General features: G+C 38.0%; 1 protein-coding gene across 1 annotated transcript in view; it reads left to right on the top strand.

The window, feature by feature from the left end:
• The first annotated feature begins 471 nt into the window (after positions 1 to 471).
• The window catches only part of CWC22 (CWC22 spliceosome associated protein), a 63,627-nt gene continuing 41,002 nt past the window's right edge, over positions 472 to 23,096 (top strand). The window contains exons 1-2 of the mRNA XM_007461220.1: positions 472 to 515; positions 22,587 to 22,726. Of these exons, the coding sequence (XP_007461282.1) occupies positions 22,700 to 22,726 (27 nt within the window). The 5' untranslated portion in view covers positions 472 to 515; positions 22,587 to 22,699. The remainder of the gene's footprint in view (positions 516 to 22,586; positions 22,727 to 23,096) is intronic.

Raw genomic sequence — 23,096 nt, 5'->3', positions numbered from 1 at the left:
CCGCAGAGCGGCTGGGCCCGTGAGCCACGGCCGCTGAGCGTGCGCGTCCGGAGCCTGTGCTCCGCGATGGGAGGGGCCACAACAGTGAGAAGCCGGCGGACCGCAAAAAAAAAAAAAAAAACAACTCTTAAACACAACCAGCTTTCTGGCGGGCCTCCAGCACGCTCTCTCTGGCGCTTTTCCGGAAGAACTACACTTCCCGTCGTGCGTTGCTGCCTTCTCAGCCTACAATTGAGCGCGTAATTTCCGTCCTCATTGGCGGTGGGTTCTGGATTTTGTAGTTTGTGTCAACTTCTCTTTTTGTCGGCGTCTTGGGAAGGGAAAAATGTGGCCGGATCGACGGCTCTGTATCTGGTATTACAAGATGGTATTTTAAATAAATTAATAGGATAAGGTATCAAAGTCAGTTTAGCGTCAGGTTTTTATGTATTTCACGTTCCGCCTTCCTCTTACCGCCGGGCCGGGAAGGGGAAGTGACGTACGTCCGGTGTAATGGCGGCGCGGTGGAGCGCCAGGTAATTACCGAACTCCGTAGACGAGCTACAGGCAGCGAAATGAAGTGGGGGTGGTGGGTTGCCAGACCGGGTGGGAAGTGAAGGGGAACCAGGAGTGGGTGCGGGCTGGCTGGTACGGCCGTGGGCGAGTCTGGTGTGCGCTTGGGTCCCCCGCCGCACGCTGGCCCATGAGGTTGGGCTGTGAGTGTCGGTCGGGCCGAGGAGTCCCAGCGGCTGAGGTGGGGAGGGGGCAGCGGTGAACTCCCGCCCCGCCTGCGCGGACAGAGTAGCTTCCTCGAGAGGTTCCTGGGTCTGTCTCTCCGCAGTGGCTTTATTGTGGAATCCAGCACCAGTGCTGGTACTCTTTCCTTTCGTGTGCGTGTGTTTTGGGCGCGGATCACTTAGAGCCTCCCGAGTCGTTTGGGCTTCCCAAGGCCCTTTTCTTAGTGCCCCGGCCCCGAGCCACGGCTGTGGGATCCATGAACGGTAGTTAATTAAAAAACAGTGGAAGTTTCACTCTCATTCCTCTTTGCGGCGTAATGTGACAGATTCTTTAAAATTTCATTAGTCGTTTCTTTTTCATTCATTTGCCGCGTAATTTCTGACGCTTACTAGTGTTTATTACTGGAGACTGTTATTTCCTCATTACATGTGTTCTTCCTCTGTCATCCTTTATCCTTCCATAACCTGAACTACCACCAATAAGGTGATAACTCCCAAACTTGGGTCTCCAGTCTCCACATCTCTGTCGAGCTTCAGTCTTACAGTACGTACATTTGCACGTAACGGTAATATAATATTATAGTTAATTTTACTGACTCCAACTGCAATCATCAGTTTACCGATTTTCGCTTAATTCTTAAAACAATTCTTTGAGATAAATGGAGAACGAAAAAAATGGGGAAAGCCTATTCCAGATGCAAGAATTAAGTGATTGAAAGTGTGGTAAGAGTTTGCTTTTTTAGGTTTCCACAGACTAGGAATAGCAGATAGAGAAATAAGCAAACTTGGGCTTCAGAAAACCAATTAACTGGCCTCCTCCTTATCTATATTTAAACTTGTTTTAGGATTGCCAGTTCACTTCAGTTAACATCCTACTGTGGAAAAGTGGATTTAGAATTGGCATTAAAAGTGTGATCTTGATTACAAGAAGCGTTTAGTATCTGTAGAAGGAGGCCTACTTGAATTGGTACTGGATGAAGGACTAGTAAACCAAAGATTCCAGTCTTGTTTCAGAACTTATTAGGTCTGTCACTTGGGGCAGATTACCTAACATCTCTAGTCTCAGCTTCCTCGTCTAAAAATTACAGGTTGTTTTGAAGTTGAAGAAAAATAATGCATGTAAGGCACTGAGACTTCAGAGGCCAAGAACCTTTAATATCCTGCCTGACCCAGTGGTTCTGAAAATGTGATGTCCTGAATCAGGAGAATCAGTAGCATCAGTATCTCCATGGAACTTGTTAGAAATGTAAATTACTTAGCTTCACCCCAATCCTGTTGAATCAGAAGCTGGGGAATGAGGGACCCTTCACTCCCTTTTTTGCCAGAGCATTCCCGAGATTCTCATGCCAGTTAGTTTGAGAGCCCCTGTTCTCATCTCCTAGGTATCGGCTGTGGTTCACCCCTACCCCCAGAATCAGGTTTGCTGCCTTCTTTGCTCCAAAGTGTTTGATCTGTGGCCAGCCAGTATTTTCCTTATTATGCCGCCACATCCTTCCTCATGTTGCATAGCTTAGTTCCAATCACTTCTGGAGTTCTGACACTTCCTAGATTGCTCAACTGTCTTTCCTAAACCAGTCTTCTTAGCTCTGTCCTTTTTCCCAGCTGCTGCATTGTTAGAAGTTAAGTCTCCTCCGTGATGATTGTGCATTGCCAAGAGTTCTTCAGTGGCTCCTTGTATCTGAGACCACCTAAGAGAGTACAGAGTGATACATTGTGTATTTATAATGCCCGTGCCTTAACTTGAACATTATTTTCTGTTTATGGTTCACTTGTATTTGGACTGAATCTTGTACTACCTGGTATATCCCTAACTTGATATACGTCATGACTGGCCTAGAGCTAGTTTAAGAAAGAAGTGGCTATTGGTAATATAGCTGATCCCACTAATGACTTGGAGGGCTTCCTTGCTGCAGTTCTCTACTTCTCTGTTTAAATCTGAGAATCCTAGCATGGGAGGATAATGGAACAAAAAGGCCTCTGGCATATTAGCTTTAGCAAACTCCCAGACGTAGTAAACCTGTAGCCTGAATATTTTATCTCAATATATACATTTCCCAAGTGGACACTGGAAGAGACATTTCAAGGCCTACAACAGAGTACAAACTTTCAAAGCATTTTCTTCAGAAATAATATATCTGGAGAGGAAACAATGATTAAAGCAAGCCTTTGCTATTTGTAGCTAAGTTAATAAATCTTTCCCAGTGAACAGATACCAAAAAGATGGTGTGGGCTGCCTTGGCCTGGGGACATAAGCGCTCCTAGAATTATCGAATAGTTTGGCTAATGGGAGGTAGAGACCCAGTGGAGGTTCATGTTTAACTTGACTTTGATCCTAACTCATAAATGGATCAGACTAGAATTCAGTACTTCCATCTCAAAAGCTACTCTGTGAGTCCTTTCCTGAATTAGTTTACCAGGACAGCTTTCTTCTAAACCTGGGGACAGGAGCCTCTGGAGTAGAATGTAGTGCTGTGTGTCTAGGGGATAGTTCATAAACTTCTCTGTGGAGGACACAGCATCCAAGTTTTCTTTAAAACTTAGAATGTGATTTACTAAATGGCGCTTTCATTAAATCTTCAGCAAGCCCACTTATAAAGCTGTGCTGTGAGAGTTGGTGGAACATATCCGGCCCATATACTTAATTAGGCAAGCTGATGAACAGATTTGGGGTGAGGGGAGACAAAGAGGTATGAATATTTGAAAGCATGCAGCATCCTTAGTAATTAGACTTGTTTTGGTAAGTTGAAGTAACTGCACCTCCAGGATCAGATTTCCTCTTGCAGTGCCTTCAAAGGAACTTTTTTGTTTTGTTTTGTTTTTCTTTCTTTTTTTCATGGCAATAGGGAGGTATATTCAAGCTGCTCTCCAGATTAATGTGGGATGAAGACAGGTAAGGAATGGCACCTGATAGGGCTGTCATAATGCAATTGATGCCATATAGCTTGGCGGTTCCTAGAAATAGGGGTTGATATGTGGCACAAGGCTGCTGTGGTATTCCTTGGTAAAGAAGTTGTCAAAATATCATTATAGGGAGTTAAGAAATAGGAGCAATAATCAAAAGTCCACACACCTCTTTTTATATTTGATATTAGAATTGGAACCTATTAAGTAGCAGGCACTGTCCTAAGTTCTGGATATATAACAGTGACCAAGAACTTCAAGGATCCAGTGTTCTTCTACAAGGTCTTTCATCTCTCTGAGTCCTTACTGATGCTGTGTCATTGCTGGAATGAGCTTTTCCCCCTTTCCTACTTGTCCTTCAAAATCCAGCTTCTAAACCCATTTCTTTGTTTATGCCCCAGACCCACCTAGTTGCACTTCCTTTTTTCCAGTAGTATTGAGTTTATAACCTTGCTATAGCACTTGGACTTCTCTGCTCTGCCTGATGATAAGAACTCTCATCTCTCAGACCTCAGTGCCTCCTGTGCAGCTTAACGTATATCTCCCCTCACTATACAACAGACACTGCCTTTAACCCTCTATTCTTAATTTGTTTCCAAAGAATAGGGGGTAAGGTAAGAAAGTAGAAAAAGACCATCTGGCTTTTTCTCTTAACCTTATACTTCCTCATTTTCTCGGCAAGTGCTTTTCTGAACGACTTTTTTTTTTAGGAGGTTGTAAGCTTTTTTTTCTTTTTTAACTTTTATTGGAGTATAGTTGATTTACAGTGTTGTGTTAGTTTCTGCTGTACAGCAAAGTGAATCAGTTATACATATATCCACTGTTTTTAGATTCTCTTCCCATATAGGTCATTACAGAGTGAACCACTTCTTAATATAATTATCAATTATGGCACCAGCCTCGTTATTATTATTATTATTTTAGTTCTGTTTTCTCATTTGTCCTGTACAAAATTTTTCAGTTTTTATGACCTCACAAAGGAGACTCCGCTGCACAAATACAAACTTTAAGACAAAATGAAAAAGGAGCTCTTCAGTGGGTGATTAAAAGCACTAGAGCTACTTCTTTACCGTAAGATATATATTAAGTAAAGTGGTGAGGGTTGTGGTATAGGTTTGAAATGTAAGGTTTTGTCTCTTTGTTATCTTGAAAATGGGTATAAATTGAGCTTAATCGCAGACCAGTAAAACCCATAATGGTAATATTTGTCCAGTGAATGAGGTGCTGGGGTTAATGAGGAAAGTTAAATTCTGTTGCCAGCCAGTTGAGCTGTGAACCAAATGAAGTGTGGGGAAACTGAGGCGAGACAAGGTGGGCTTGTGGGGGTGTGGTCAAGTACAAGTGATTGAGGGTACAGTAGCAGTAACGATGTCCCTTAGGGTTTATTTTATATAGCAATTAGAGGGACTGCTACCCCAAGAACTCTTTTCTATCAAAGAGTAATATAAGGATATAGATTGTTGATACATTGAGACAGAATTTTCATTTTTGAAATTTAGAAGGAAATTTAGAAAATGTGGAATGATTGAATATATCATAGTGAGATTTTTTTTTTTTAACATCTTTTTTTTTTTTTGGTGGTATGCGGGCCTCTCACTGTTATGGCCTCTCCCGTTACGGAGCACAGGCTCCGGACACTCAGGCTCAGCGGCCATGGCTCACAGACCCAGCCGCTCCATGGCATGTGGGATCTTCCCGGACCGGGGCACGAACCCGTGTCCCCTGCATCGGCAGGCGGACTCTCAACCACTGTGCCACCAGGGAAGCCCTTTTTTTAACATCTTGATTAGAGTATAATTGCTTTACAGTGTTGTAATAGTTTCTGCTGTATAACAAAGTGAATCAGCTATATGCATACGTATATCACCATATCCCCTCCCTATGCCACCCCTCTAGGTGATCAAAAAGCACCAAACTGATCTCCCTGTGCTATGCAGCTGCTTCACACTAGCTATCTATTTGACCTTTGGTAGTGTATATATGTCAATGCCACTCTCTTACTTCATTGCAGCTTACCCTTCCCCCTCCCCGTGTCCTCAAGTCCATTCTCTACGTCTGTGTCTTTATTCCTGTCCTGCCTCTAGGTTCTTCAGAACCTTTTTTTTTTTTTAGATTCCATATATATGTGTTAGCATATGGTATTTGTTTTTCTCTTTCTGACTTACTTCACTCTCTATGACAGACTCTAGGTCCATCCACCTCACTACAAATAACTCAATTTCGTTTCTTTTGATGGCTGAGTAATATTCTGTTGTATATATGTGCCACATCTTCTTTATCCATTCATCTGTTGATGGACACTTAGGTTGCTTCTATGTCCTGGCTATTGTAAAGAGAGCTGCAGTGAACATTGTGGTACATGACTCTTTTTGCATTATGGTTTTCTCAGGGTATATGCCCAGTAGTGGGATTGCTGGGTCATATGGTAGTTCTATATTTAGTCTTTTAAGGAACCTCCATACTGTTCTCCATAGTGGCTGTATCAGTTTACATTCCCACCAACAGGGCAAGAGGGTTCCCTTTTCTCCACACCCTCTCCAGCATTTATTGTTTGTAGATTTTTTGATGATGGCCATTCTGACTGGTGTGAGGTGATACCTCATTGTAGTTTTGATTTGCATTTCTCTAATGATTAATGAAGTTGAGCATCTTTTCGTGTGTTTGTTGGCCATCTGTATATCTTCTTTGGAGAAATGTCTATTTAGATCTTCTGCCCATTTTTTGATTGGGTTGTTTGTTTTTCTGATATTGAGCTGCATGAGCTGCTCGTATATTTTGGAGATTAACCCCTTGTCCATTGCTTCGTTTGCAAATATTTTCTCCCATTCTGAGGGTTGTCCTTTTGTCTTGTTTATGATTTCCTTTGCTGTGCAAGAGCTTTTAAGTTTCATTAGGTCCCATTTGTTTATTTTTGTTTTTATTTCCATTTCTCTAGGAGATAGGTCAAAAAGGATCTTGCTGTGATTTATGTCATAGAGTGTTCTGCCTATAGTGTTTTCTAAGAGTTGTATAGTGTCTGGCCTTACATTTAGGCCTTTAATCCATTTTGAGTTTATTTCTGTGTATTATATTAGGGAGTGTTCTAATTTCATTCTTTTACATGTAGCTGTCCAGTTTTCCCAGCACCACTTATTGAAGAGGCTGTCTTTTCTCCATTGTATACTTTTGCCTCCTTTATCAAAGATAAGGTGACCATATGTGTGTGGGTTTATCTCTGGGCTTTCTGTCCTGTTCCATTGATCTATATTTCTGTTTTTGTGCCAGTACCATACTGTATTGATTACTGTAGCTTTGTAGTATAGTCTGACGTCTGGGAGCCTGATTCCTACAGTTCTGGTTTTCTTTCTCAAGATTGCTTTGGCTATTTGGAGTCTTTTGTGTTCCCATACAAATTGTGCAATTTTTTTGTTCTAGTTCTGTGAAAAATGCTGTTGGTAGTTTGATAGGGATTGCACTGGATCTGTAGATTGCTTTGGGTAGTATAGTCATTTTCACAAAGTTGATTTTTCCAGTCCAAGAACATAGTATATCTCTCCATCTGTATCATCTTTAATTTCTTTCATCAGTGTCTTATAATTTTCTGCATACAGGTCTTTTGTTCCCTTAGGTAGGTTTATTCCTAGGTATTTTATTCTTTTTGTTGCAATGGTAAATGGGAGTGTTTCCTTAATTTCTGTTTCAGATTTTTCATCATTAGAGTATAGGAATGCAAGAGATTTCTGTGCATTAATTTTGTATCCTGCTACTTTACCAAATTTATTGATTAGCTCTAGTAGTTTTCTGATAGCATCTTTAGGATTCTCTATGTATGGTATCATGTCATCTGCAAACAGTGACAGTTTTACTTCTTCTTTTCCGATTTGGATTCCTTTTATTTCTTTTTCTTCTCTGATTGCCATAGCTAAAACTTACAAAACTATGTTGAATAATAGTGGTGAGGGTGGGCAACCTTGTTCATGATCTTAGGGGAAATGGTTTCAGTTTTTCACCATTGAGAACGATGTTGGCTGTGGGTTTTTCATATTATGTTGAGGAAAGTTCCCTCTATGCCAACTTTCTGAGAGAGTTTTTTATCATAAATGGGTGTTGAAGTTTGTCAGAAGCTTTTTCTGCATCTGTTGAGGTTATCATATGGTTTTTCTCCTTCAATTTGTTAATATGTTGTATCACATTGATTGATTTGCATATATTGAAGAATCCTTGCATTCCTGGGATAAACCCCACTTATTCATGGTGTATGATCCTTTTAATGTGCTGCTGTTGGATTCTGTTTGCTAGTATTTTGTTGAGGATTTTTGCATCTATGTTCATCAGTGATATTGGCCTGTAGTTTTCTTTTTTTGTGACATCTTTGTCTCGTTTTGGTGTCGAGGTGATGGTGGCCTTGTAGAATGAGTTAGGGAGTGTTCCTCCCTCTGCTATATTTTGGAAGAGTTTGAGAAGGATAGATGTTAGCTCTTCTCTAAATGTTTGATAGAATTTGCCTGTGAAGCCATCTGGTTCTGGGCTTTTGTTTGCTGGAAGATTTTTAATCACAGTTTCAATTTCAGTGCTTGTGATTGGTCTGTTTATATTTTCTATTTCTTCCTGGTTCAGTCTCGGAAGATTGTGCTTTTCTAAGAATTTGTCCATTTCTTCTAGGTTGTCCATTTTGTTGGCATACAGTTGCTTGTAGTAACCTCTCCTGATCCTTTGTATTTCTGCAGTACTTCTCCTTTTTCATTTCTAATTCTGTTGATTTGAGTCTTCTCCCTTTTTCTCTTGATGAGTCTGGCTAATGGTTTATCAATTTTGTTTATCTTCTCAAAAAACCAGCTTTTAGTTTTATTGATCTTTGCTATTGTTTCTTTCATTTCTTTTTCTGTTTCTGATCTGATCTTTATAATTTCTTTCCTTGTGCTAACTTTGGGGTTTTTTGTTGTTCTTTCTCTAATTGCTTTAGGTGTAAGGTTAGGTTGTTTATTTCAGATGTTTCTTGTTTCTTGAGGTAGGATTGTATTGCTATAAACTTCCCTCTTAGAATTGCTTTTGCTACATCCCATAGGTTTTAGGTCATCAAGTTTTCATTGCCATTTGTTTCTGGGTATTTTTTGATTTCCTCTTTGATTTCTTCAGTGAGCTCTTGGTTATTTAGTAGTGTATTGTTTAGCCCTCGTGTGTTTGTATTTTTTACAGTTTTTATCATAGTGGGATGTGATTTTAATTTAAGGCCTGGTTTCTCTGTGGGTAGCTTTGCAGATATTTAAAGGATCTTTTTACCGTGCATGGGTAGATTGCAGTGGAACCCTACAGGTTAGTAGTATGCATATATTTTTTAGAGGCAAGCTGGGCAAGTTCTTATAGCCAAGAGATGAAGAACTTGTGAGAAATCTTGTTAGAGAGGTCAAAACCAACTTGCCTTCTTCTAAAATGAAATGAGGATTATCTTATTATGGGATGTTCCCTAAATGGAGCCTTCCCCCTACTTTCTCTTGTATACAATGGCAGAGAGAATGGGCAGATTTGATTTTATCTCCTATTAACTGAGAAAGCAAAATCAGTGGGATTTGATGACTCACTGGAAGTGTAGAAAAGAAAACTGTCACTTGTCTAGCTTTACAGGTAATATCTTAGAGGAAGTGCTGGTTTGAGGAGAGGAGGAAATGAGTTCCAATTTGGACTCCCCTAGTTCAGAGGGCCTTTGGGACATCCACATGGAGGTTTCTATAGTCATTTGGCAATAAAAATTTGGAACACTGTAGAAAAGATTGGGCTGGAATAAAGTTATTCTTATGAATATGAGTTGAAGATGTGAGCGTGGAGATGGTCTTCCAGAGAGAATATGGAGAAAGAAAAGATAAGCACTATTCATTTGTTCATTTAACAAATATTGAGACTTCTATTTTGGGAATACAGCAATGAACAAAACAGATAAAATTCCATGAGCAAAGATTAAACTCTATGGGATAGTAAAATGTTAGAGGGGTGGACAGAAGAAGAGACAAGAGCAACACCAGATGAACTTGGCACCCCTGTAAATTAAGAAGTGAGAACTTCAAGAAGGGGGTTAGCAGTACCAAGTGCTAGAAACAATGTCATAAAATAAGGAAGTGGCCCTTGGATTTAGCAACAAGGAGGTCATTATGTAACCTTGACAAGTACTATGTAATGGTGGGAGTGGAAAACCAAATTGTGGTGCGTAAGAGGGCTTAATGGGATATTAAGAATTAGAGGCAGCCAGTGTGGACTCATCTACCAGAAAAACCTGGTTGTGTAGAGAAAGAGACTGGAAGTAGAAAGGGGGTAGGATCCAGGGAATTTGCCCCATAAATGACATAATTTATATTTAAATGAATCAGTAAAGAAGTTCAACATATAGAATTTTTCTTTAAAACCAATTCATGTGGAAATCAATACTATAAATCAAGAAATAGCTGATAGAAATTTGGAAACAAATAAAAATTGACAACTTCGCTGCTGTCATAGAGCCTGCATTCTGGTGAAAAGGAGCGCATTACAGGATGGATCTTCCTATGTACCAACAAAAGAATGCTACTTAAAAAATGTTTAAGTAGCATATCCAAATGATCATATCCCTTTAATTTCTTTGGTAACTTAAACACAGACTAATTTGGACTGGTTGCATCATGTAGGAAATGAAGGAGGGGGTAATACCTCCTCCCAGTTTGTAATGAGTAATTTTCAATATGAATATTGGTATCACTGTTTCCTTAAAATGATAAGAACTTTTAGATTTTTTTCATTTTTTTACTCATCTTAGTCTCACTGTCTTAAGATATCCCCAAGTTGGTCCTGTCTCCCCTACATAGGGTCAGAGACCAGTCAAAGGTTTTTATATTGTTTATTCCTCATCACTTAAAAACCCAAACAATATTCAATACTATCTGCACAGTTTTTAACCCTGTACTTCAACATGGTAACCTTCAGTTATTCAAATGGTTATGCATCAGAGCACACACCTGATGTACAGTGGTGTACCAGGAAGCAAACAGGGAGGACAGGTCTGCAGTTCTTTATTTGTAATTCTGATTTGACATTCAGAATTTTGTTCAGATTTTAGAAAAGAAATACAGTGCAGATATATTTATTAAGTAGTTCCCCTTTGGGGATCCAGGGCAACATCCTGTAATCAAATACATGTAATATTTCCACAGTGCATCAAGTGAAGAATCACATTAAGTCTCAAGTTAGTGCATGTCAAATTTTGCTGCCAAATGAGTTTGGCACAAGCTAAAGAAAAATCTGAATTTCAAGGCTTTTCAGATTTCAGAATTGCAGATAAGGGATTGTCACCCTGGTGACTTTCCCTAAAATGTTTTGGCCTTTTTATTTGCTTGAAATTGTGAACCTGTGCTGAATTCAAATTACAGTATCTTTTTTTCTTATGTGGCATATCATGGAGCAGATTTCTCACTAATATGTATATATCCAAAAAAACAGCAAGAAAAAATAAGGAAGCAGTTTTCTTAAACAATGGAGTTTTCTTTCAGTACAGATAGGGAAAAGCCATAGCAATTTTGTCATTAATGGTTAAGAACTGTGGCCAGGGAATTCCCTGGCGGTCCAGTGGTTAGGACTCTGCACTTTCACTGTGGAAGGCGTGGATTCAATCCCTTGTTGGGAAACTAATATCCCACAAGCCATGCTGTGTGGCCAAAAAAAAAAAAAAAATTTATATTTAAATGAATCAGTAAAGAAGTTCAACATATAGAATTTTTCTTTAAAACCAATTCATGTGGAAATCAATACTATAAATCAAGAAATAGCTGATAGAAATTTGGAAACAAATAAAAATTGACAACTTCGCTGCTGTCATAGAGCCTGCATTCTGGTGAAAAGGAGCGCATTACAGGATGGATCTTCCTATGTACCAACAAAAGAATGCTACTTAAAAAATGTTTAAGTAGCATATCCAAATGATCATATCCCTTTAATTTCTTTGGTAACTTAAACACAGACTAATTTGGACTGGTTGCATCATGTAGGAAATGAAGGAGGGGGTAATACCTCCTCCCAGTTTGTAATGAGTAATTTTCAATATGAATATTGGTATCACTGTTTCCTTAAAATGATAAGAACTTTTAGATTTTTTTCATTTTTTTACTCATCTTAGTCTCACTGTCTTAAGATATCCCCAAGTTGGTCCTGTCTCCCCTACATAGGGTCAGAGACCAGTCAAAGGTTTTTATATTGTTTATTCCTCATCACTTAAAAACCCAAACAATATTCAATACTATCTGCACAGTTTTTAACCCTGTACTTCAACATGGTAACCTTCAGTTATTCAAATGGTTATGCATCAGAGCACACACCTGATGTACAGTGGTGTACCAGGAAGCAAACAGGGAGGACAGGTCTGCAGTTCTTTATTTGTAATTCTGATTTGACATTCAGAATTTTGTTCAGATTTTAGAAAAGAAATACAGTGCAGATATATTTATTAAGTAGTTCCCCTTTGGGGATCCAGGGCAACATCCTGTAATCAAATACATGTAATATTTCCACAGTGCATCAAGTGAAGAATCACATTAAGTCTCAAGTTAGTGCATGTCAAATTTTGCTGCCAAATGAGTTTGGCACAAGCTAAAGAAAAATCTGAATTTCAAGGCTTTTCAGATTTCAGAATTGCAGATAAGGGATTGTCACCCTGGTGACTTTCCCTAAAATGTTTTGGCCTTTTTATTTGCTTGAAATTGTGAACCTGTGCTGAATTCAAATTACAGTATCTTTTTTTCTTATGTGGCATATCATGGAGCAGATTTCTCACTAATATGTATATATCCAAAAAAACAGCAAGAAAAAATAAGGAAGCAGTTTTCTTAAACAATGGAGTTTTCTTTCAGTACAGATAGGGAAAAGCCATAGCAATTTTGTCATTAATGGTTAAGAACTGTGGCCAGGGAATTCCCTGGCGGTCCAGTGGTTAGGACTCTGCACTTTCACTGTGGAAGGCGTGGATTCAATCCCTTGTTGGGAAACTAATATCCCACAAGCCATGCTGTGGGGCCAAAAAAAAAAAAAAACAAAGACTGTGGCCCATCTGTTACTCCTATCTGTTCCCTGAACAGGAAAATCACTATTTGGAAGGGTCAGGGGCTTGGGTCCTATTTGTAGATTTTCCCGAGGATACCATCGCCTTTTTGTATTAAGAACAGATTTAAACTAGCTTTTATTTTGAATACTATTTAATATTCCATTTTCCCCACTGGGCAACTAAAGTTTGTTTTTAACTCTGTTATAATGTTTGGAGTTTGCCACACCTACTGTTACTATTTAGAATGCAGAAGAGCAAACTAAAGGAAATCCACTTCTTTGTTTTTTTTTTAATTTAATTTATTTTGGACTGCAGTAGGTCCTCCTTACTGGGCACGGGCTTTCTCTAGTTGTGGCGAGTGGGGGCTACTCTTTGTTGTGGTGCGTGGGCTTCTCATTGCAGTGGTTTCTCTTGTTGTGGAACACGGGCTCTAGGTGCACAGGCTTCAGTAGTTGTGGCTCACGGGCTCTAGAGCACAGGCTCAGTAGTTGTGGCACACGGGCTTAGTTGCTACAAGGCATGTGGGATCTTCCTGGACCAGGGCTCGAACCCGTGTCCCCTGCACTGGCAGGCTGATTCTTAACCACTGCGCCACCAAGGAAGTCCTTTGACTTCTTTTAACAATTTTAGGACAGTATGCTTCCACAAGTTCCTCCAACATGGGTTGAGGACACCTAAGGGACAATGATAGATGTGTTATACTGAAATGATTGAGAAAGCGTTGCATTTCAGCCATTAGTTGAATATTATCTCATTTTCTGAATTTTTGAGATAACTGGAATTTATAATTTCAGAGTTTCCAGTTAACAGTCTAAAGCACTTCTTACGAATCTTATTGAATATTTTGCTCTCTGATACTTGCTGAAACTACATCTCCTTATTATAAAATATCCTCCTTGCTCAGGAGAGCAGGTGTGATTTTGCTGAGTTGCTTACTTACGACAAGGAGAGAGAAATTTAATAATTCATCATAAAATCCACACAGTGATGCTAAGAAGAGCAGTGAGAGCTATAAACTCTAGATAAATTGCTCTCATTGCAGGAATTTCCAGTTAGTCTAAGTATCAAGCATGCACATGTTGAACTCTCATTATTTCCCTACAGGCATATTCTATATAAATTTGGATGATGATGGTACGTCATGCATTTTTTGTTAGAACTGCTGTAGCAGTCTGCAGTATTGTCAATTTCACACTTACCTTTTGGGAGGTAGAAATGTAACAGGTCGTACTTGATTGCCAGAAAAATGTTTGATGATGATGGTTAAAGGGAAGAAAGGTGAAAGATGACACTGATCAGAAAAGTCATTAAATTTAAATGGATGAGATAATTTGAAATAAAAGGGATTAAAAATTGCCCTGTGTCTGTGTGTAGGTAGGTTGAGAAGAGAAACCAGGTTTAAGACCCAAGAGAGATAGTCAAGGAAAATACTAGGTCTTGCACAATAGAGTCAAGTGATTTATTTTTCATATTGTACTACCTGGTCACAGTGAATTCTAGGTATGCAAATTAAATAAGGGAATCCTTAAAATTATTCGTGTTTAAAAAGAAGTAGTGCCTCATTATATTAACATCAAAACCTTTACTATCTGGAACTTTAGAAGAATGGATCAGTTTAGAATAGAAAAATTTTCTGGATAATAGAGATCGTATCTGTTTACATTTTGTAATTTACCAATTTGGTATCAATTTATTAATGTTGGCATTTTCATTGGGATGCAATATCAGATGGTTTTAGCATCAGATAAACTTTTTTGAATTTTAATGCTGTTTACTAGCTGTGATTTACTTGTACACATTGCTTCAACTCTGTACCTCAATTCTCTCACTGAAAAATAAGACTTAAAAAATCACGAAAGCAGGGTAATCATGAAGGTTGAATTAAGAATATATAAATGAAGTGCCTGGCATAGTGTCTTTGTGGCTATAATAATGTATTATTATTTGTTATTGTTGCTATTGTTATCTTACTCTAAATTACATGTTTCTGACTTCTAACACAGGAAATGTAATTAGTTCATCTGGATATCTCAGAAACATCATTGGAATGGGCTATAGAATCTGTTAGTGTGGATGGCAAATTAGTTTGTTGGGAGCTACTGTATACATTGGCATTTCTTCCATTGGCTGGTTTTGAACAGTGTTGGGCCACCTGCGTACACCATTGCACTATTCCTATCAGCTTTGGGACACTGATCATCATATTATTTTAAATATTTATTTATTTATTTATTTATTTATTTGGCTGCACCGGGTCTTAGTTGCAGCACGCGGGATCTTCATTGCGGCATGCGAGATCTTTTTTCAGTTGCGGCATGCGGGCTCTTAGTTGTGGTATGTGGGCTCTTAGTTCTGGCATGTGGGATCTAGTTCCCCAACCAGGGATTGAGCCCAGGCCCTCTGCATTGGGAACACGGAGTCTTAACCGCTGGACCACCAGGGCAATCCCATCATCATATTATTTTTAAATGACTTGTCTCATTGGAGAACTGTAATATAGTTGAGGAAAATGCTATTTTAAAGTTTGTATATTATTGGCACTAAAGCTTAAACTATCTCCTTTATAATCAATTTGGGCACACTGTATAGGTAACAGCTGATTTTGAAATGAGTCGTATTTCGGGTACATGCTAAGATAAGTTCTCTTGGGTAGAAAATATGTATCTAAGGATTTAAGTAATTCTGAGAGGCCAGATCCCACCCTTTTCTCATTCTTCTACCCAGAAAACCATGATGTGAATATAATAACTGTCAGCAAGTTCACAGTCTTAGTGGACTAAAAGTGTTTTCTTCCATTATTTTGTCTCCCATGAAGAGAAAAGACCTTCAGTCCATCTCCTTTTTTAGAAGAAAGGCTCCATAGAGGAGTTAGTGCTGAATTCAAGTTAGCATAAGTCCTGCTATATAAACAAATCCCATTTTAGAGTAGGGCAAATTGTTCAACTTCGGACCTAAGCAAGGTCTACATATTACATATGTTAAGTCTGTTAGGCCTCTTTTATTCTTTAACAGCTGTGCCATTCGTTTGTTTTTTTGTCCCCCATGCTATTGAATTGTTGGAGAAGGTGCTTCAGTTGTCTTGTATGTTAAAGCCCATCAATGAAAAATTCCCAGTAACGTACCTGGTAGTCATCAGATGGTCTTGGCAGGAATTTGTAGACTAGAGAAAATTTGTAAACTAAAGAGTTGCTGGAACAGTAAGCAGTCGTATCTTTAGAACACGCGAATCCATGCGGACACCATTTTGTGTGGGTTAGATGGGTCTGGACTAACTAGAAATAAGAATTTGACCCTAAATAATCCATGTTGTATATCATGACTTAGATTGGTTTAATTTTTCTCTTTTGCAAATGAGTGGAAACCCATTTTACAAATTGTGGTTTCTGTGTCAGTTGTCAATTCTTGGCTGTTATCAAGGCTGTTTTTTTGTTTTGTTTTTTTCATTTTATTAATACCCCTTCTGGTTACTCAATCTAAGCTGAAGGATAGACCATTATCTTCTGGAGATGTGATCAATCCCTATCTGCACTGTTATTCAGTGGGTCATGATTGTATATCAAGTTTGTGATGGTAGTAGTATCTCTGGTGCCAGGTTTTTCTTGTTGTTTATGTAAAATGATCATTTGGCATCATAGTAGCTGCAGAGCAGCATTTAAGACTCTGGAGATCACACATTGATGATTGCAACGTAGACAAACTCTAAGATGAGCATTATTATATTATCCCTTATTTTCCATAATCTGAATCTGCCATGGAAAATAACCAAACAACTCTTCCCATTAATTTGGATATGAGTTTTTTTTTTTAACTCTGCCAGTATCTGAAGAATTAATTAGTATCATATCTGGAGATTGTCAAAAAACAAGGATCTTGGGAGTACCGTGACTAAAAGGCCCCAGTGTCTGCTAATCATTTAGAATTGTGTTGTTCAGTATGGTAACCAGTAGCCACATGTGGCTATTCATGTTTAAATATAAACTTAATTAAAATCAAATAAAATTAATTTTCTCAGTCCCACTAGGTACATTTGAAGTGCTCAGTAGCCACACGTGACTATTGTATTGGTATGGTGGCTACTGACAGGGCAGAATATGAACCTTTCCATCAGTGCAGAAAGTTCTGTTATACAGTGCTGATTTAGAAGTGTCAGCCAGCAGAGAGGGAAAAAAATAACCAAGAGGATCAAGGACAAAAATATGCAAAGAAGTGCATGACAGTCACTGCTGTCTAGCATCAGGGGAAGGAGGCCCTTGTTTTGTCTTCAGTGTTTTATCCTTCAGGATCAGAAAAGTCCTGGAAATCAGTCACAGGTGATGATGGCAGCAGTATCCATCAGCATATTCCCTGAAAAAAGTAAAGAGTACTAGGTAGAGGCTTTTACTTGGATTCTTTTGAGGTTCCTTCTGGACGATTCAATTCCTGAGGCTCATTCATAGAGGAGTGAATGTAAGGAATGAGCAAAAACTATTAATTTACATAACAACATTATTAGAGGAGAGTGGAATCCTTTACTGAGGTAGAATACAGTACCGTCCTGGGAGTGAGAACAAATTATGGATAGTAAGGACATTGGCAGTTCTCTAGGCTTTTAATTTTTACATAAAGTATGTTCCAGATCTCACCAATTAATCATATTTAAGCCTACAGGCAAAATAAAATTTATAGAATTTATTTCAGTCTATGTATATGAATTTTTTTTAACTTGAGAAGTTCATTGAAACATTTATTGTTATCAGATACATATATATATAGGAAGGCTGAACTCAGTGCAGGTTTTTTTCCTCTTCTTTTCCTCTCTCAATTTTTCATGTTTTCATTTTAAGGATAATAAAAGTGTTTTTTGTTGTTGTTGTTGTTGTTGTTGTTTTGCTGTACGTGGGCCTCTCACTGTTGTGGCCTCTCCCGTTGTGGAGCACAGGCTCCGGAAGCACAGGCTCAGCGGCCATGGCTCACGGGCCCAGCCGCTCCGCGGCATGTGGGATCTTCCCAGACCGGGGCACGAACCTGTGTCCCCTGCTTCGGCAGGCGGACTCTCAACCACTGCGCCACCAGGGAAGCCCATAAAAGTGTTTTATGAACATATTTAATCATCTGGATGACTGCATTTCAGGGCTTAAATTTGTGTTTGTGATCATATTATAGTAGATAGTGTTACTTTAATTATCATGGCTGATTTTTTTTTTTTTTTTTTTTTTTAGGGCTGCATGGGGTCTTCGTTGCTGCGCGCTGGCTTTCTCTAGTTGTGGTGAAGCTTTCTTTAGTTGTGGCGAGCGGGGGCTGCTCTGTGTTGCGGTGCACGGGCTTCTAATTGCGGTGGCTTCTCTTGTTGCGGAGCACGGGCTCTAGGCATGCAGGCTCAGTAGTTGCAGCATGCAGGCTCAGTAGTTGTGGCTCATGGGCTCTAGAGCACAGGCTCAGTAGTTGTGGCACACGGGCTTAGTTGCTCTGAGGCATGTGGGATCTTCCCAGAACAGGGATCAAACGCATGTCCCCTGCGTTGGCAGGCAGATTCTTAACCACTGCGCCACCAGGGAAGTCCCATGGCTGATATCTTAAGCTCCAGAAAACCTGCGCCGTGGCCGTCAGTGCATTATGAGTGAGAATTTTCTCCCTATAAATTGTGCCCAGAATTTCTCAGATTTAAAAAGCACTGATACTGATTTTTTTTTTTACATGCATGTATGTGCTTCTTACCAGTGAGTTAAGGATTACTATTTGGAATTTATGTTTCCCTTTCCAAATGATTTATGAGTAAGTTCTTCATTATAAAGTAGGTAAGCTGTGGAGTCTCTGTATTTTACCTTAAGTGGCTCATGGTTTAAGACAAATTGAGAACCAGTTTCTCATCCAGAATTGGAAAGCTGAGCAGTCTTGAGGAAGAGTTGAATGTTGGAATTACCTTGGGGTTGCTTTCATAAAACCAGCGTGCCTAGGTATTCCCCCCACCCCCACATACGTATCTTCTGCTGTGGTAAGTCAGGTGGACCCCAATAGATGTACACATAATTTTCTGATCATGCAAGTTTTCTTATTTCAAATTATTTTTAACATAGTGACTTAGGGATCTGGTTTTACATTATTAAGTAATGATCTGAAACTGGTGTGTGTGAAAAAAGCCCAACCAGCCACTTTGCTTTATTAGTAGCTTAGTGCTTTGCTTATCATTATAGATTTACTTTTTATAAGCAGAACATAAACTCCATGTGGGCAGGGGATCTTGTTATGATTGTTCATTGCTGTCTACCCAGTTCCTAGAAAAATGCCTGACAAAATAATACAAGTGCAATAAATATTTGTTGTTGTTCAACAAGTATATGTATAAATAATACTAGGTAATAAGGATATGCTAGACTATAACAATTGTGCTTGTAGAAGTAAAAAACAAAAATACCATTGCCTTTGAGCAAAAGTTAGTTGAGTAAAATTTTGAGTTTTATAGCTCTATACATTTATAGCCATAAAAACAGGATCTTTGAAAAGAATCATGTGATTTGTGTATGGCACATACACATTGTGTAAGTCATCTTGAGGCAACTGGGACATAAAATCCATCCAAGACAAGGTGCCTTCAGGGTTGTATCACCTGAGGTGAGGGAGGAGTAGCTTCTGTTTTTTAATTAGAAATGTTTGTGCATTAATATTGATATAATTAATAGAGTTAGATTTAGGTTTGCCATCTTATTTTATTTCATTTTGTCCCCTTTGTTTTTTGTTCTTCTGTTCCTTCTCTCCTGCCTTTATAAGTTAAATATTTTTTTAAATTCCATTTTAATTTGTCTGTAGAGTTTTTAGCTATATTTATTTATGTTATTTTTTTGGTCATTGCTCTAGAGAACACACTATATAGCGTTAACTTTTCACAGGCCTCTTAGAGTTCATATTGTTCTGCTTCAGAAAAACATACAGAAACCTTGCCTCATGTAGGTCCATTTTAGTCCATATATATCCCATCTGCATATACTATGCCCTCTCAAGACATTGTAGTTTTTGCTTTAAAACAAACCTGTGTATTTTAGATAAAGGAAAAAGTTGTCATTTATATTTCTCGAGAGAGTTACCATTTCCAGTATTATTCATTCCTTTTTGAAAATCCAGATTTCCATCTCATATCATTTCCAATAAGCCTGAGGAGCTTCCTTTAGCATTTCTTATAGTGCAGGTCTGCTGGTGATACTTTCTCTCGGTTTCTCTTCGTTGTTTTTGTTTGCTTTGTTCAATCAGTAAATGTTTTTATTTCATCTTCATTCTTAAGATTATTTTTGCTGGAATTCTAGGTTAATTCAGTTTCTTACTCTTTCAGCACTTTAAAAATTATTCTGCTGTGTTCTTGTCTCCTTAGTTCCTGATAAGGAGTCATCAGTAATTTGAATTATTTCCTTTTACATAATGTGTTGTTTTTTTCCTCTTGCTGCTTTCAGGATTTTCTCTTTATCTTTGATTTTCAGCAACATTGTTTCACACATATACCAAACAGGACAAAAAAAAATAAATAGCAACTTCACAGATGGGGAAAAAAGGAAAAAAAAGAAACCTTTTATCTTTGGCCTTTTTAACCATCTCATACAAACCAACTTCTTACAGTACAGCTAAATACATACACGAAAAGGTTACTGGAATGCTCGGAATAAGATTTTTTGTTGTGGTGGTCTTTGTTTTTTTTACAAGGCTTTTTTTCTCCTTTGAGATTGTAACGAACATGGTCACACCACAAGTAAAGTCAGAAGTAGGACAGAGAAGCTCTGAAGGCTGGTTTGGTCATCTGAGATCATTAAAAATGGCTGACCCCCTAACAATATGTACAAAAATATAAAATGTAAATAAAAAATACAAATTTTCCTTTTTAAGTACTTTAAGAAAAAAGTCAGGGCCTTGGAAGTTTTGGTTCTTTTTTCTCCCCTGTTGCAAATTCGCATTGTGGTTAACTACTGACTACTATATATGACTATGTGTATAAGTGTGGTTTTCTTTATGTGTATCCTGCCGGGGATTCTCCAAGCTTTGTGAATCTGTAAATTTGTGCCTTTCACCAAATTTGGGGAAATTTTGGCTGTAATTTCCCGAAATGTTTTTTCTATCCCATTCTTTCTCTCTTTCCTTCTTGGACTTTAATTACACATGCACTAGGCCTTTTGATAATTGTCCCACGTGTCCCTGATACTGTTCATTAAATTTCTTTATCTGTTCTTTTAGATTGGATAATTTCTAATGATCTTACATCAAGCTTACTGGCTTTCCTTTATCTCCATTTTGAATTTTTTGCTTCATATATTTTTTAGTTCTAGGATTTCAGTTTGGTTCATTTTTTTGTTTTGGGTTTTTGGGTTTTTTTTTCTTCCTGAAATTTTCTATATTTTTATTCCTTGCAAGCATATTTTCCTTTGCACTTTTGAGTATGCTTTAAAAACCTCGTATACTAGTTTCAGCATTTGGGTTGGTGTCTCAGTGTTGGTTTCCTTTGATTGTCTTTTTTCTTAAGATTGGGACACAGTTTTCTGATAAGTTGAGTTATTTTTTAATTGTATCCTGGACATTTTACTATTATGTTAAGGCTTTGGATTCTGGTGCATTCCTCTGAGGAATAGTGACCCTTCAGGCAATTAATTTGATTAGGCTTAAATTGCAAATTCTGTCTCTTAAGCAGTTGTTCACATCTCAGTTCAGTCCTGTGATCCTGAGTAGGACACTATTTAGTACATGTATTGGTTCAGCGGTGGTCAGAGATTTGGGAGAGTATATCTAGCCCGTGGGGCTTCCTTTCTTTGGCTCTCTCCACTTTGGGAGTCGCTGAGCAATGATGTGCTTTAGATTGCAGTTATATTTTATAGATTGACAGATTAATCTGGTGTATATTATTTTTACTAACCTAGATAGCATGCTGACCATTGTAATGGAAATTTTTCTTGACTTAGTGATTTGTGTACATCCCCATCTGCATTAAATGATAGCAACTCTGTGTCACTTTATAGTATCTAGATTATTTGTGTTTGTGGTCCAGTGAAAAGAATTCTTAATTGGGTGTCCTTAAGCTAGGTTTCTAGTCCACCACTAGCTTGTTTTATAGCTTAGGACATTATTATAGCTTAGGACATTGAAATGATTTATCTGACCGTCAGTGTTCTTATCCTTAAAAAGAAGGAATTGGACCAGATAATCTGTAACATCCTTTCTCACATTCAGATTAGAAATTTTCTTAATTGTATTCGGTTATTTTGGTACTGAGCACAGTTTTTTCTCTATATTCTCTACTTCTTTTAATTTTTAAATTTTTTTATGTTTCATTTTACTTTTGTGATTTCGTTACCTTATACCATACCATAAACTATAAACTATTTAGATATGCAATTCCAATAAAATACTTGAATGGCAGTTGTGTGCGAACGTAACTATCAGTTCAGCATTTTTCAAAATTACTATATTTTACTTAATAGATGGCTACCGAAAGACATTTTATTTAGCATTTAACATTGATGACTAGGTTTATTGTGACCAAATATTAGTTCTCATATGTGCATGTATCTGAGGCCCTGTGCCTTTGATAGATCATTATTAAGACTTGATTATTCTGGTTTAGCACCTTATATTTCCATGTGGTGTATATTTCTGAATGATCATTACTAAAAGAACACTGGCTATTTCATTCTTAAGAATGTTTAAATCGAAACATTGGATGTTTTGTATTAGAATACTTTATGGTGTTTAATAAGCCTTTGTTATTATTTGCTCTTTTGTTCCGAGTCTTTTCTACTAATACATGTTTTTTATACATTGTTATATGGACCTATTTAAAGAGTTTTTGAACTTACGTTTAATTATTGATTATATCTTTGCCTATTAAGAAAAATAAGGTGGTCAAATGTCCATTGTGTGGAAATAATATGTTGTTATTTTACACACATTTTATGTGTTAACAAAGGTTTCTTTGGCATATATTATAGGTGTCATTTGCAGACAGTAAAACTAAACTGTCAAGGAATTCATACCGTTCGGTACTTGTTATTTGGACCAGCTTAAGGAGTCTTTGACATATCAGATCAACTGGCAACAGAAAATGAAAAGTAGCGTGGCACAAATAAAGGTAAGTGTTTGAAACTTATAATAAAGAACATAAACTTGTAGTCAATTATCTACCCTTAAACAAAAATGCAATTATATAATTAGGACATTAGAACCAGACAGTAGAATTGCGTCATACACACATTTAACTTAACACAATTTCAAATGTAGGTACTTGGCCAGATGTGCAGGTGGGCAGTTGAGAGAACATACAGGGTGTGTGTGTGTGTTAATCAAGAAAGTGCGTGTGAGTGAGCACATGCTAAAGAAAAATAAACAGCGAGAAATTCCACCATTCTTCTCAAAGGCTCAGGTCCTCTCTTGATATTCTGAGACCTCATCTGTAAGGTTCAGGAGGCTTTAGCTGAGGATCCCTTATTTTTCTATTGAGC

Source organism: Lipotes vexillifer, unplaced genomic scaffold, assembly GCF_000442215.2.
Source record: "Lipotes vexillifer unplaced genomic scaffold, Lipotes_vexillifer_v1.1 scaffold57, whole genome shotgun sequence".
NCBI lineage: Eukaryota > Metazoa > Chordata > Mammalia > Artiodactyla > Lipotidae > Lipotes > Lipotes vexillifer.
Note: the sequence above shows the minus strand (reverse complement) of the source record. Positions and strands in the feature narration are given on the sequence as shown.